Raw genomic sequence first — 15,672 nt, 5'->3', positions numbered from 1 at the left:
ATCTTCAATAAATGAATCCACATATTATTGATATGGTAAATTATTCATTTATGAATAATTTACCATATCAATATAACTTATTTTATAGTAATTTAAAAAACAAATATCAACATATCAATTTACTGTATCAATATGAATGTGTATTATTCATACATGAATATTATTGTTTATTGCTTTTATCTGCATATACTCATAAATGAATAAAACCAAAAAACATAATTAAAAAAAAAACTAAAAAATTCCTAACTATCTCTTGCTGATTTAGCAGCTCCAACTCTTTCTGGACAAGTACGTAAATTGTGTGGAACTCGTTTTTCACATCCTGAACACATTCTATGTTCTTTTTTAGAATTTTCATATGTTACTTCACCTGCACTTGGATTTTTTTCTTGATTCCAGTATCTTTATTGCTTTGAACTTCATGAACATGAATATTAATCTCTTCTGGAATAGGAATAATAACACCCAAAAGCTTGCATACGACTTCACCATCTGTCTTGCTTTTCAATCCAGCAGATATATAATCACTCTCAAGTTCCTTTAACATTATTTGTTGTTTCTCAGCAAACAAAATCAATTTCTTTTTGTCGTCTCTTATAATATCCAAACATGATTCAAAACTATAATATGAATCATTCACTAGCTTTACATTCTCACAATCACCTGAATCGGATTGAAGAGAACTAAAACAATAATTTCTTGATATCACATCCTTTCTCCATCTTTTCAGAATATACATTTCAGGAATTTCTTTAACACCACATCTCACCATTATTGTAAAAGCATGTCTGCATAAAACACCCATACGCTTAAAATATTCACAACTGCAATTTATTTCTTTCTCTTCAGCTTTTATTTCAACCTGATACAAAAACAAAATTTACACATGTACATTTATATAAGAATACTCATATCAACACTCATATATTCATATATATGAAAATATGAATATTCATATATTCATATATATTCATATTCATATTCATATATGAATATTCTCATATACATATATGAATATTATTACATTTTTCATAAAAAAACTAGTAAATTACCTTAAATTCATTTTTAAATTCGCCTTTACTGTTGTTGTGCTGCACAATGTAAACTTCCCAACCATCTTCAATACCAACATATGAGTATGTACAGAAAAAACATGCTTTATATATTTCTTTTTGCACCTCAAAAAATAATGTACATGCATAAACCTTTGATGCTTGCAGCTCTATTTCTCGAGGTGTTTGCATTTTATATGATGCTTTCTTTGATTCCTTATCAAGATCTCGTTGAGTATTCCTTTGCTTTTGAATGGCAGTGTCGTAATTCATCATGAAATTTAAAAGTAAGTTCCCACTTTCTGAGTATGTATTAAAGAATGAATTCATACTCTCTGACCTCGACGTAGTCTTCATCAAACCACACATTGGAATATTACTAAAATATTTAGGTATCCATGAATCACGTATTGTAAACATGTCTTTAAACCATCTTGTGTCTTCAAGATTGAATTCCTTCATAAGCAAACCCCACTTCACCTCAAAAACATCAAGTTTCATATTAATGTCCCAAACAAGCTTCGAAAAAGTTTTTCTAAAATCTGTGTTCGTAAATAAATCATCTGATATTTGTACTAAAACAAAAATATTCATAAATGAATAAATAATAATAAGTAAAATAACAATCAATATTCATTATATTAAAATAATACCTTTTTTCAACTTTTTCATTATATGCCACATACATAATCGGTGCTTTGAATTAGGAAACACATTCTCAACAGCTTGTTTTATTGCAGCATCTTGATCGGTTAAAACAAGTGTTGGTTCTTTCCCATGAGCTTTAAGAAATGCTTTAAGCAACCAAGAGTAAGACTCAATGCTTTCATTGCTTAGCAACTCTGATCCAACAATAACTGATTTTTTATGATGGTCAATAGCAGTAAATGGAACAAAAACCATTCGATACCTAACACACAAAAAATGTTCATTAAAGTCAATTTTTGATGTATTTATAAGTGAATATAAAAATATTCATCTATGAATACAACTACAATATTTCAATAATAAATACTGAACATTAAACATAAAGTTAAAAATATTTATATATGAATAAGATATAAAAAAAAAAGTAGATAGAATAACTTACTTGTTTGTTCGGAAAGTCGCATCAAACGATATAACATCACCAAATTCGGCATAATATGTCTTCTCCATTTCATCAGCCCAAAACATTATCTTGACAATTAAACTCAAATGAGTAATTTGGATAGTGAGCTCGACGGTCCTTCATTGTGTTTACTATCATTTGGGCATCTTTATAACCAATAACCCTGTTGATATCTATCCTTAAATTTTTATAGTCAACTACTTTAGGCTTTACAAACTCATACCCACCCCCCAGACTTGCCCTCAACTTATGAGTCATAGTTGGACCTATTTTTGATGTGGAAGCACGCACAATAAACTCTTTTTCTGAATATGACATTTGTCTCGCTTTTTTTAAATCGCTTCTCTTCTCAAGTGGATGGTTGTGAAGTTCATCAAACTGAAAAACTTTATAATGTGGAGTTCCATACACAGATTCAAATATAATCTTTGCTTGACAACCAATAGCTCTTGAATTTGAATTTCGTTTCCTCCTAACACCACTTGTACCCAATGTGTCACAAGATTTCTTTTTATGTTTGCCACCACGATTACATATAACATGTTTCTTCTTTATAATCTTGTTATCAAACCTTGACTGCGTGCTCAGTCTCACATCAAAACCACCAATTTCAGCATACTCAGAATACATTTTGATATCCAACTTTAATGATTTCAAGATTAAACCCTTAAATGGAATAATTTGAACAAGTACATTTGGCTTACAGACATGTTCTCCAATTATATCATCACAATATTGCGCATCATGAACTGAACTCGAAGATTCACCACCTAAAAAATTATAAATCTAAATCAATTCATGAATAAAACAATAATATATGAATAAAACAAATCATATATGAACACATAAAACTCATATGAATAAAACAAAAAAAAACATTCATATATGAATACATAAAATTCATGAGCATTCAAAATATATAAAACAAACAGAACTTGTTCATATATGAATAAAACGAAAAATATAAAAAATTCGAAATTACAATTATCACACGTTTATTCATATATGAATAAGACAACAATTTATTAAATGATAATCACCAAAATTAAAAACAACAAAATAATTCAATAACTGATACCTTCAAAAAATGAGTTCTCAACATCTTCTTCTTCACTCTCACTCATAGAAGAATACAAATCACCATCAATAACAGTAGAATTCGACATAATAAATCAAATGATCTGTATAAATAAACAAAAACAATCTTAATATCGAATATATCTAACAAAAAGATTCGTAAAGAAGAAAAGAATATTCATAATGAATTCCTCATATCTGATTCAAACGAGCTAAAGATATCATCAAATTGGAAACTGATAACAACAAACAGATAACTTCTATGTAAAAAAGTTGCTAATTTACAAAGATACCCTTAATAAAAAAAGGGACGTCGTGCTTTTTTTTAAGTTGAACATGTTAGATAAATGATTGGCTGAGAATGATTCCTCAATTCTTAACCTTTTTTATTTTCTCATTTGAACTTTTATATATATATATATATATATATATATATATATATATATATATATATATATATATATATATATATATATATATATATATATATATATAAAGTAATGTTTTACGTTTGTAAACTTCATCAAAACTTTTTCTTTAATACGACTTTTTAGAAAGTTTAAAGCTAAAACATTTTAAAAGCTCGTTATCAAATACACACTTGCTCAAAAAAAGTTTGAGTTATGAAGTTAAATAAAGTGCTAAATGACGTTTATTAGATGATCTTTACACTACATTTAGGGTTAACTCCTAAAACAAATAGGAATGGTCAACTCAAGCGAATGCATTTTGCAAAATTGTTTTGCGATTATTCCTGTTAAAAAAAGCTTGAATTTTTCTGCAAAATATTTTTGCATAAAAATGTCACTTCGTCAAATAAGCCGTGCTTTTATAATTGAACCCACAAATGTTATCTTGTGATAGAACTCGAATTAGCCCAATCCCAGGTTGAGGTAGGTGATGACCCAGGGCAACACCATCTTCTGGGCCCGATGGGCATGATTTTTAGCCCAATGTCATGTGTTATATTAGTGATTTTAGCCCAATTTATTGTAATTCCAAATCACTAAGGCGGTAACCTACTCTCCCATATAGTAAAGAATAATTCAAAAGACATAGGGCATGGGGCTTCTATATAGTTTTTAGGAAAAACGCTAGTAAAAATGAAAAAGTTTCATTCCGATAGAAGCATTTAGCTTTTAAACTAAATAAAACGTTTTAAAATCAAAAGCTACATGGAGTAGCTTTCAACAAAACGTTCCAAAATCAAACGCTATCCGCTACCTGCTACCAACTATCCGCTACCAACTACCAGCTAGTTTTGCCAAACACACCCATAAATGTTTGCCTAAAAGACAAGGACACACTTTAAGCTATAAGGAATGATCCATAAGGATATTACTCAAAAAATGTATAACTCAGGTGACGTACGTCAGCTTCACCATATTCCCACTACATCATTACTAACCTTAGTAAATACTCATCATTCCATATCTTCTATAGTTCTATATATTTTTCATTTTTACATACATAATTTTAATAAAGACACATCATTATCTAAAACAAAATAAAACTCGCATTAAATCAAATAAAAATTACATTACTAAAAACAGAAAATAAAAAATTACATTAAAAAACCTTAGTAAAAATTAAAAGAAATTTTATAATAAAATTAAAAATTATATTATAAACTAAAAATTATAATCTTTATATTTATCCTTCATTTTGCATTGAGTTTGTTAAAATGCTTGAGTTGGCCGGTGGAAGATCCGGATGGGACGCGTGTTTTTAATTTTTAAGGTGTTGAACATTCGTTTTTCTCTACTCAAGTTGAAGTCTTTATATCTAACTTTTTTTTGAAGAAAATAAGATGATCGACAAGCTTTTGCGAAAGTACTTGCACAACATTCGTTTCAATGACGTTTTTTCCTTTGTCCTTTATCGATGATGATGTCAGTCTTTTCATTTTATTCATTCCCATCGTCCATTGTAGGGTGACTTCCTGCGGCTTCTCGTTGTCATCGTCGTCGCCGATGTCATTGAGGTCAAAATCCAAAACCACATCCGACTCCGAAGTTCTCGCTTATTTGTTGGAGTCGGTGGATTGTGAGTGACCAAGTGAGATCGGATCAAGGACCCACTTTTGATCTTCTCGCATATTACGCCACACTTTTTGATGGCCAAAGTGTTTAACAATGGGTGGTTTTGTATTCTTGAAGAATGGTGCTTAAAATGTTAAAATCATTGCACCTACTTCGACGCATGTTTGTGATATTAATGTAGATTCAATTAAAATTTGTACAAGTAACTCTTAGCTCGTGTCATTTGCGCCGTTGATAACATCATAAGTTCGGTATTCAAAATTTCCCATTTGTGAGTGGAAGTGTGCTAGAACACGATTCCAAATTGTCGTCCTGGTTTGGGTGTTGCCAGTCATCCCATCTAAAGATATTGAAATATAAACTTATGATAGCACCACTTCCTCATCTTTGTCCCAATATTTTTGAGTTTTTTTTTCCTTTTTCTTTGGTGTGCCTTCTTGATGCTTTTGGTTGAGTTTTCGACACCCTTTCGGTATCATCATTGTGGGGAGATAGGGGTTGGGAAGGTTTGGTTTGAGTTTGTTGAAATTCGTTTGGTGTTTTGTAAGGGTTTGGTTGTTGGAAGTAGTTTTATTGGAATGGTTGTTGGAAAAAATAGTTGAATATGCGAGTTTGTTAGAAGTAGCATGTACATGAACCCTCTGGTTGGTGATTCAAAACATAGGTATTAACCACGTGTTGTGTTATGGACTAGGTAGTTACGATCCTTAGGGGTGCATGGAGTGTTTGAGGTATCTGGATTTTGATATATTTTCTGATGTTTGGTGAATAAAATTCTTTTTATAGAGATAATGATATGAGTGTAATGTGTTATGGACTATAGTGTATAAAGTAATTAAATAGTGTTTATAAATAGAATATTGCATACTTTTATTCTAATATTACCAACGTTAAAAAAACGGTCAAGTGATACTCTCTCTCTCTCTCTCTCTCTCTCACTCACACACACACATAATGAAGTGTAAGTCGTCCCACACCACTAGGTAGTTACGACCCTTAGGGGTGGTGTTCACATGTGGCTTGGCATTGCCAAGTCCTCTTACCGGTGTTGTCACGAAATCATTCCATGTAGCCTTAATTCTTGTTCTTTTATTTGATGGAAAACTTGAAATATATACGTTTGTTCTTTACTTGTAATATTAACGAGTTTTTTTTCTTTGATTTTGAATGTTTAGGAGATTTGAAATTGAGGTTGGACTGCTAGAGTAATTATCAAGAGCAGGGGCGGACCTAAGAATTTTTCGAAAAAGGGACAAATTTTTTCTTTTTATAACTTTTTATGGGGGACAAATATTTTTAAAGAGTCAAAATATATAATTTTGAATGATTAAAATATAATATTTTTTTAAAAAACCTATTTTTTATTAACCTTTTTTTTTTAAAAACCTCATTAAGAGGAGCAAGGCATGATTGATGCTCGATCAAAAGCTCAAAGTCTCTCACATTGCTAGCCGCTCTAATTCCATTTCTTTCATTTTTTTTAATTTCTTTTAATATTTTAGAGTGCGTTTGGGATTGCTTTTAAAACGATTTTTGACTTTTTCAAAAAGTCAAAAAAGACCCAAAAACTGTTTGGCTAATAAAAAGATCTTTCAAAATAACTTTTTGTGTAGAAGGAAAAATTGTTTTTTCAAAAACCGCAATTTGTGATTTTGAGACCTTTTAATTTGAAAAGTTGGTTTTCCCTAAAAGCAAATACAAACATATTTTAAAAACTATATTCACCAGTCAAAAAGTTATTTTACCAAAACCTTAAAAATTAATCTCAAACACCCCTTAATATGTTCATTCTCTAGATTTTCAACATATCTAACCATTTCTGTCCAAGTGGTGTGGATCTTGAACCTCCTATATTTTAACTAGAACCTGCCCTTTCTTTCAATTGTTAATGTAGTTTCATACAAGAGAGAGGCCATTTAGAATTTAGTTAAGGTTCACGTTGCCTGCAATGAATGTAATGTAATGGGTTAACTGCAATAAAAAGTAACATACTCGTGGATGTAATGTAATGGGTCAACTGCATTAAAAAAATAACATACTCTAATTGATGTGCATTGTAATATCATACTATTTCCCTATATTAGAGGAGCATACATTCAATTTTTGTTATTAAAGGTATTTCGAAAAATATATCAAATTTAGCGTTGTATATTCTTTTCTTTTCTTTTTTAACTGAAAACGTTATATTTTGCAATTTTTATCCCACTATAATAATAATAATAAAATATTTGTATTAGGATTATATTCAAAATACAATCGTTTAATTGAAAAAGCAATTTAAAATATGATAACATATAAAACAAATTAGCAATTTAAAATATGATAAAATATAAAACAAATTACTGAAATCGTCGGTCTATCAAAATTTCATGTTTGGCCCTTTTTTTTTTATTTTTGCACTTGGATGTCCCCAAGTTTTGATTTTGCTAAGGATTTAGTCTCTATTAGACTTAAAATGACTATATTGCTCTCATCCTTTTTTTTTGTTTTATTTATTTTCTGTCATTTTTAATTTTTTTTTTATTGCATTTACCATAGATTAAATAGGCCCACCTCTACCCCTTTAACCTTTCTTCCCCACTCCGATGTTGTATCTTTCTTCCCAACATTTCTGATCTCGTTGGAGCCACCACTGTCCCATTGTCGGAAAATCCTCAGAAATGGTTCCTATTATCGGAATCACCGTCAGAGCTTTATGTACGCCACCTGAAACCACTAAAGACCCATGGATCGCCATCTACTCCGCCTCGTCGGAGCCATCTACTACATCGATTTCTCTTTATGACGCTGTTTCTCTTTACCCTTCACCAGCTTCATCTTCTCCAGAGGTGGATCTGTCTGCCTGAAGGAGACATATCTGAAGATGATGGAGAAGGCAACGTCGTTGATTCATGTCGACGGGTAGTTCACGCAGCGCTGACCTTCCGATTCAGCTTCAACAACATTGGAGGCCATAGAGTTTTACCGGAAAAGACAATAGAGAGACAAAAGGGTCGTTCAAGCAGTGGAGAGGCAAGGGGGTGGTTGAACTGGTAGTCGGTGATCGGTGGTGGTTGTCGGTAACCAATGGACATACAAAAGAAAGTTGTTTTTTTGAGAGGTGAGTGGTAGTCGGTGACTGGTGGTGGTGGTGGTGATGGTGGCTGGTAACCAGTGGTGGCCAGTGACCGGTGATGGAGTGGTTGAACCGGGAGTTCAAGTGGGTCGCACTAGTCAATCAATCAAATGATTCATTCTCTTAAATTAAAAAACTGAAAAATGAAATGTCAACGGCATTATAGTAATTTCCTATTAGACATGGACTTACTCCGTAACAAAATAAAAACTTAAGGACCATCTAAGTGCAAAAAAATAGATATGTACCAAACACGAAACTTTGGCAAACCACATAGAGAATTCCAGTAATTTTTTCTAACATTTAATTCTAATAGTAGGTATAAGACCCATGTATTACATGGGTTCATTTAAAAGAAAAAAAAATATGAAATTCTAAACATTTGAGAAATTTGAATTTATAAAAAAAATAGAAAAATATTGAATTATTAAAATTAAATTGTTTTTTTAAACTAAACAAATAATTTAGATAAATAAACAAAACAAACTAATGAAACTTTAATTTAAAATTTTTGAAATTAGAAGGAAGTCAATTAATGAAATTGATATGCATTTATTATTATATTTATTGTGATTATTATTACATTTAAATATTATGTGAAAATTAATAGAATGAAAATAAACCACAAATGTCATGTGGAAAAAAATTAATTGAAAATAACCACAAAATGACACGTGCCCAAATCAATGAGTGTGACATGTGGCAAAGAGTTCTTTATTTATTAGGGAGGATTATGTGAATTTGATGACTATCTAGAGTCTTGATCTAGCACATAAGAGAGTAAGAGACTACAAGTTGCACATACTAGAATCTAGTTCATTGCAATGAATATGGGCTTCTTTTATTGATCAACGTAACAGATGAGGCTCGATTGAACAAAATATGAGCTCTTAGCTTCTTCGATCTCATCTAACCTGTAGTTGTTTGTTGATACATTTATGTAGTTGAGTTTGTTAAATCGCACAACAAGTGCATATCGGGCGTTAAGATCCTGCAACTCACAATTAAGAAATCAACATAGTGTACTTTAATGGACACTAATAAGAATGGTGTGTTTGACTTTACCTGATCAACAGTCACAACTGATCCAACACCAGTAGGATTCCTTCCTTAGAATTCTAACCTGTTTGTGGATTATCGTATTATAAACATGACATTCTTTAAGTGATGAACAATTTTAACCAATTTATGCGAAACTTCTTATGGTAGTTAACTTATGAGATGAACTGATGGTTGAAAGTAATATATGTTGTTTTAATCAGAGCATTTACATAATTATGTTCCTCTTTTGGGTCCAATCGGAGGTGGTTTAGACTTGTCTTCATCGATATATGTAGCACTGGCGGCCACTGGCGTCATAGCTTCTTTAGTAGCCTTCACAACCAATCGTGAACTTCTTGTGTTCTTGGAAGGAAACATTACCATTGTGGACTTGATTGATAATGTTTCAAAGGTGTAGCTGATGTTTGATTTCACCACAAATCCAGAAGCAGCAAATGTAATACTGCATAATGTCATTTCGCTCCAAATGTGAAGTATTAGATTAGGAAAATTGTGGAAGTGTCAACACTCAACAGGTACTGCAATTGAATTTTAGAGGGTTATAGTTAATTGAGGGTATGTTCTTCTTGGAGTTGCGTTCGATCTAAACACTATCGTGTTGCTATGTGTACATAAAATTTTCCTTTTGATAACGTTCGCCTCCATTTCGTTTGATAAACTCGTCCAATGGGCCTATTGAATTTGGGTACAAATTCTTTAATTATCCATTTGAAATGTTACAAAATAGATGTTAGTATTTACATAAAAAACATACCCTTTATGACTATTTAATAATTTAGAAGTTAGGATCAAATAATAACTTTTATACAACCATTATATATCAACAGTATTAAAACTGATTTTCAATGGTCATATTAGATTGCCTATATATTGATTATTTATTAATTTTGTATAACCATTTATCTGTTCTTTTTGTTATTTTTATTTTTTTTATTTTTTTTTTATTTTTTTAATTTGGTTAGGGGTAATTTTGATAGAGGTTCTATCGGATCCAAAGCTAGAACTTGGTCCATTTTGTCCAATGAGTGCTTTGATTTGATTCAAAATCTTTCAAATCGGTTATAACTTTTAACCGAGTCCACCGCTTTTATTTTTATCCTGTCCAAGAAAAAAAGCTCTGAATTGAGTTTTACTCTTCAGTTTCGGACTCGGTCCTTAGTCCAAGTTTTTATTATCCATTCTTGCTTCTGACTTGATCCAAGCCTCTAACTCAATTCATTCTAACCTAATTAACAACTATTAAACAGTTACTTAATTTATTTGTTGATTACTTATATAATCATAACGCCACAAACAATTACTTAACTTACTTGCTAACTTAATAATCAAACTCCCCATACCGTTACACAATTTAAGGCCTCTTTGACAAACTCTAAATAATTCAGATACAATAATAATTTAGTGGGTCTAAATAAATGTGTTTTTAAATAAAAATATATTGTTTGGTAATCTTGTAAAATGGTTAAGATGAATAGTGGAAATTACTATTTTATCTTTCTATTTATAATTGCACAGCAAACCAACTTAAAAAAGAGTATATATATATATATATATATATATATATATATATATATATATATATATATATATATATATATATATATATATATATATATATATATATATATATATATATATATATATATATATATTGGGTCGAATGTATATTGTGAGAAGTCGAAAGTAGTCAAAGTTTGTAAAGTGTCGAAATCAGTATGGTTTCCACACTTAATCTATTTACAAGGCAGTTCAGTTTCGATACTTAAATATCTGGTCATTGTATTTTTTGTTAGTCTGTTGTACCTTATAAATAGGGTAATTACATAGAGTAGAGGGTAATGAAATTAGCGTCATTTTTCTCATATATTGTAACGCCCGCAGATTCAGGCTAGTAAATTTAGAGACAATAAGCGTCAAAAATGACTTTTTGATAGAAGATTATTTAGAATAAAAATCTTAACCAAGTTATATTATATGTCACAAGGGTTCTGTACATATGAAGAACGCTGAAATCTGAGTTATAACAAATAAGTTATGACCTATCGAAGTTTTACGGCTAAACCGACACGGCACCGCGTAACGTAAAAAGTGAATTTTTGATAAATTACTTTTTAGCCTTAGCAATCTAAATGAAAGTCATAGTATACATTAAACCAAGAGCATGCATAAAAAGAACGCCCAAATTTGACTTCGTATGAGGAAGTTATGAATTTTTTAAGATTTGACATAGTAATGTGCAGCCCGAAATTCGAATTTTAGATTGATTGATGTTTAGCCAAAATAATCTAAACAAGAAATGAATATATCGTTAATAGGAGCTTAACAATAAAAAGATACTCGAAAACGGAGCTCGTATGCGAAAGATATGGACGAAACTTAGTCCCTACTCTTCGAGCGCGGCGAATTCGATAAAGTTTTGTAAATCTGAGATAGAATCAGAATTAGCTGACGAGGTTTAAATGAAATTTGTAGTACTCGTACATACCAACGCGTGGATATAAAGAATGTCGATAATAAAGCTTGTATGTTAAAGATATGGACGAAACTTAGTCCCTACTCTTCGAGCGCGATAAATTCGATACACTTTTATAAATCGGAGATAGAGTGAGAATTAGCCGACGGGGTCTAAATGAAAGTTGTAGTACTCGTAAATAACGATGCATGGATATAAAGAACATAGAAAATGGATCTCGTATGCGGAAGATGCGGACGAAACTTAGGGTCTACTCTATGATCAAACCCCTATAAATAAAGGATGAATTCTTCATATTTTCTTCACACCATAAGCCTTTCTTTCTCTCTCTAACTTCTCTCTAGACTCCCAAAACCCCTATAAATCCCTAGTAACCTCAAGGTGCTAGAGGAAAGCCCTGGAGCGCCCAAAGGCTCCGTGAAAAAGAGCTTTTCGGCTCAGAAGCCCTGCTCCAGCGGAGCCCGTTTTTTAGCAAAACTCGTTGTAAGTGAGATATGCCTACCCTACTTTAAATATTGTTTATATTTAAATATAATATCGTTATTATGAACTTATAAATAAGATTTATCAGTGATTCAAATTTGTTATACTGATTGAACTACTTACGGGGGAGGTGTCTAGAATGGTCACAATGGGTTTGGTAGTTGGATTTCAGAAAAGCTATATGCCGAAATGGTCCTGCCTCCCAACTGTCATGCATGGCTGATCCTTACTTGACAGATCATGAAGTAGAATCTGAGTTAATGATGAATCTAGACTAATAATTAGTTGCAATAAATATTAGACTAAAATTTAGTGGTAATAATACTAGGTTTCGTCGAAGGAAATTATTTTTAAGAAGCGAAGCGCTGTCTGAGTTTGGAATCACCACATTAACAAGTTAGTGCATAGTTACTTTCATCTTACACATAGATATGAAGTATTTTTATATAAATTACGTGCTATGTGTGCATATTATTTGTTTACTTGATATCTATGCTAGATGAACAATCTTATACATGTTTTAAATGGTTTAAACTGTATATGTATTTTATATCTACAAAATATGTTGGGTAAAACATGGGTAGATGAATGATTAGGTATGAAAGCTGATATAGAGGAACATTGGCAGTTATGGACATAGTGCCCTATAGGTGAACATTAGCAGCAATGGACTTAGTACCCTATAGATGAGCATTGGTAGTTTGCCACAACCTGTAGATGTTTTGATCTATGATGTACTCTAAACATCCTAGAAATTGAGCTAAAAGGGTAGTATCGATAGCTACGCCTAATAGAGAACATCATAACCCTGACAGTTGTGCCCAAAGGACAATATCGACAGCTGCGCCTAATAGAGAATGTCATAATTCTGGCAGCTGCGCCTAAATGATAATATTGGCAGTTATGCTTAATAGATAACATTGAAAGCTATGTCATTAGGCAAACGATGGACATCGTGCCTATTCCTTAGGAAAATCCTTAGGAATGAATGAGTGAATGATAAATGATTCTTATGATAGATCCTTAAGAAATAAAGAAGATAATGGGGATGGATAATTGGGTTGATTGTTTAGTGATTAAACATAATTATATTATTGTAGGTTGAAAACCCTATGTACTCACCAGGTTTCCTAACCTGACCCACTCAAGTTTATTTGTATCACAAGTGTCAATACGAAGGTACATTACACTGAGAGATTAAGTAGATGTAGATCACTAGTGTAAATAAATGTAAGGTCTGTTTATGCTTATGTTTCCGTATTGACGATGACATCCCAAAGTTTTAAAAGAAATGAAATACATTTCTTCGAAAATTCTTTGATAACACATTTATCATGTTTTTCTGGGAACAAATACACTTTTCTTTAAAAAGGTTACTCTGATTTTCAAACAAAGCATAAACAAATCGGTATTTTCTGGTCGTGAAAATTAGGATGTCACATATACTCAAAATTCTCTCTTGTACTCTTTAGATTATAATCGAGCCAAACAGATCTTATTTAGATCTCGTGTCATTTTATAGCTTTTATTGAATCAATTATGTTCTTAATCAATTTTTAACTCACCACAATTAGTATCAGAGCAGGATTCCCTCAATCGATTGAAGTTTTCTCGTAAATTTTCATTTTTTTTAGTTGCTATTTTCAAAACCTTCCAAAAATTGAATCGGGAAACTGGTGTAAATTGATTATGCACTCTATGTGTTAGATCAATTGATTTCAGATTAATCTATAATTGATTTCTTTCTTAGATTTCTATTTGAATAAAAAATCTCTTTCTACAACAATGATAAATTCCAGTATAAACACGATGACTAATTTTTCTCACTTGCTCGGATCACCAAAAAAGATTCTGATGTTGATTCCAGAGTATTATGAACAATGGGCTGACATGATGGAGGATTATCTGAATGGGATTGATGAAGATCTAATGAGATCCATCAAAAATGGACAATTTTTTTAGGAAATGTTAGTCAATGTTGGTACGTTCTGTCACACCCCAAAACCGAGAACGGCAGAAACGTTCTGGGGCGGAGGACGTCATGTGAAATATCGTAACAGTGCAAAGTAGTAAACAAGAAACAACATCATCCATTGCATTAAAAGTAAAGTTTTAATACAAGTGTGTTCTTTCATAGTAATAAGACACCAAAGTATGTAATCAAAATAAAAGACGAGTCTTGTCTGTGCTCCGTCTTCTCAAAACCTGGTCATCGTACCTGTCTACTGGTGACCTGAGAATACAAGTTATTTTGAAAGCGAGTATCAGCCAAAAAGCTGGTGAATTCATAAGTATTAATGTGTCTTTAATTTGTAAAACTGTGAAGTAAACACTTGTAAACATTTGGAGAAACGTTTGTATAAGTATGAAAATATTTGTAAGTAGTCGAACAACGTTTGAAAACCCTAGAAAAATCCCTATGATTTCTACTAGTATACAAAGTAGTCTTCTACCAAGACTTAACTATTTTGAAAGTAGCCTTCTACCAAGACCCGACTGTTTTGAGAGTAGCCTTCTACCAAGACCCGACTGTTTTGAGAGTAGCCTTCTACCAAGACCCGACTATTTTGAGAGTAGCCTTCTACAAAGACCCGACTGTTTTGAAAGTAACAAAGATGGTTTTTCCCTTGTATGACCTACTATTAACAATATATATAGTCTACCTCGTCGTTTATGTGAATGTATCACAAAATAAAAGTAATAGGGAAAATATAGCCATATAAGTATTATCTTTTGTATTAGGATAAACCGACATCGCGACTGCCGAATAGTATTAACCTTGAACATTCGTAGATGTTCATTTTCCTCTGTAGCTAACAGCAGGTTGTAGGAATGGTTAGTCCCGTAAAGGTACCCTAGTATAAGTATTAACCGTAGGCATCCGTAGATGTTCATTACCTCTGTTGCTAGCAGTTGGGTTCCGAAAAGGTTAGTCCCATATAGTATCCTTTTGTACTAGGATAGACAGAACTAATCTACACGTATAATATGTAATAGTATCTCATCATATAGTATCTAAGTACAAATATCCATGTAAGTGTATCCCTGTAAGAGGATCCAGGTAAGTGTATCTCTTCATATAGCATTTATTATAGACTCATGAATGAACTGACTCTGGTGTAATTCCTTGTAATAGGAATAATGTTTTGTATCCCCTAAACTATCTCTATAATAGTTTACTGGAATGTAATTGATGTCCAAGAATGTTTATACACCCTTGCTACCCAAGAGTGTGGGAACTGAACGAAGAATGAATG

The 15,672-nt window shown here is 31.7% G+C and overlaps 1 protein-coding gene and 1 pseudogene across 1 annotated transcript; both read right to left on the bottom strand.

Annotated features, from left to right (window-relative positions):
- Positions 1-361: 361 nt before the first annotated feature.
- Positions 362-3,329, bottom strand: LOC145051099 (protein FAR1-RELATED SEQUENCE 5-like). Its single transcript, XM_078999237.1, has 7 exons — positions 3,242-3,329; positions 2,326-2,933; positions 2,143-2,231; positions 1,706-1,962; positions 1,196-1,627; positions 1,053-1,117; positions 362-862 (listed from the first exon to the last, which is right to left on the bottom strand). Exons 1-7 carry the CDS (start codon positions 3,327-3,329, stop codon positions 362-364), a joined length of 2,040 nt encoding a protein of 679 aa, XP_078855363.1.
- A 4,859-nt stretch (positions 3,330-8,188) lies between these two features.
- On the bottom strand, positions 8,189-9,915 carry LOC145051096 (photosystem I reaction center subunit IV A, chloroplastic-like; annotated as a pseudogene).
- Positions 9,916-15,672: the final 5,757 nt, after the last annotated feature.

The sequence above is a fragment of the Lactuca serriola genome, chromosome 5, assembly GCF_051521515.1.
Source record: "Lactuca serriola cultivar US96UC23 chromosome 5, Lser_US96UC23_V15, whole genome shotgun sequence".
NCBI lineage: Eukaryota > Viridiplantae > Streptophyta > Magnoliopsida > Asterales > Asteraceae > Lactuca > Lactuca serriola.
Note: the sequence above shows the minus strand (reverse complement) of the source record. Positions and strands in the feature narration are given on the sequence as shown.

Coding starts and splice junctions, on each gene's coding strand:
- LOC145051099 (XM_078999237.1), bottom strand. CDS start 3,329: ATGTCGAATTCTACTGTTATTGATGGTGATTTGTATTCTTCTATGAGT. Junction 1,628..1,705: donor AATGAAAAAGTTGAAAAAAG/GTATTATTTTAA, acceptor TTTTTGTTTTAG/TACAAATATCAGATGATTTA. Junction 863..1,052: donor AATTTAAAAATGAATTTAAG/GTAATTTACTAG, acceptor TTTTTGTATCAG/GTTGAAATAAAAGCTGAAGA.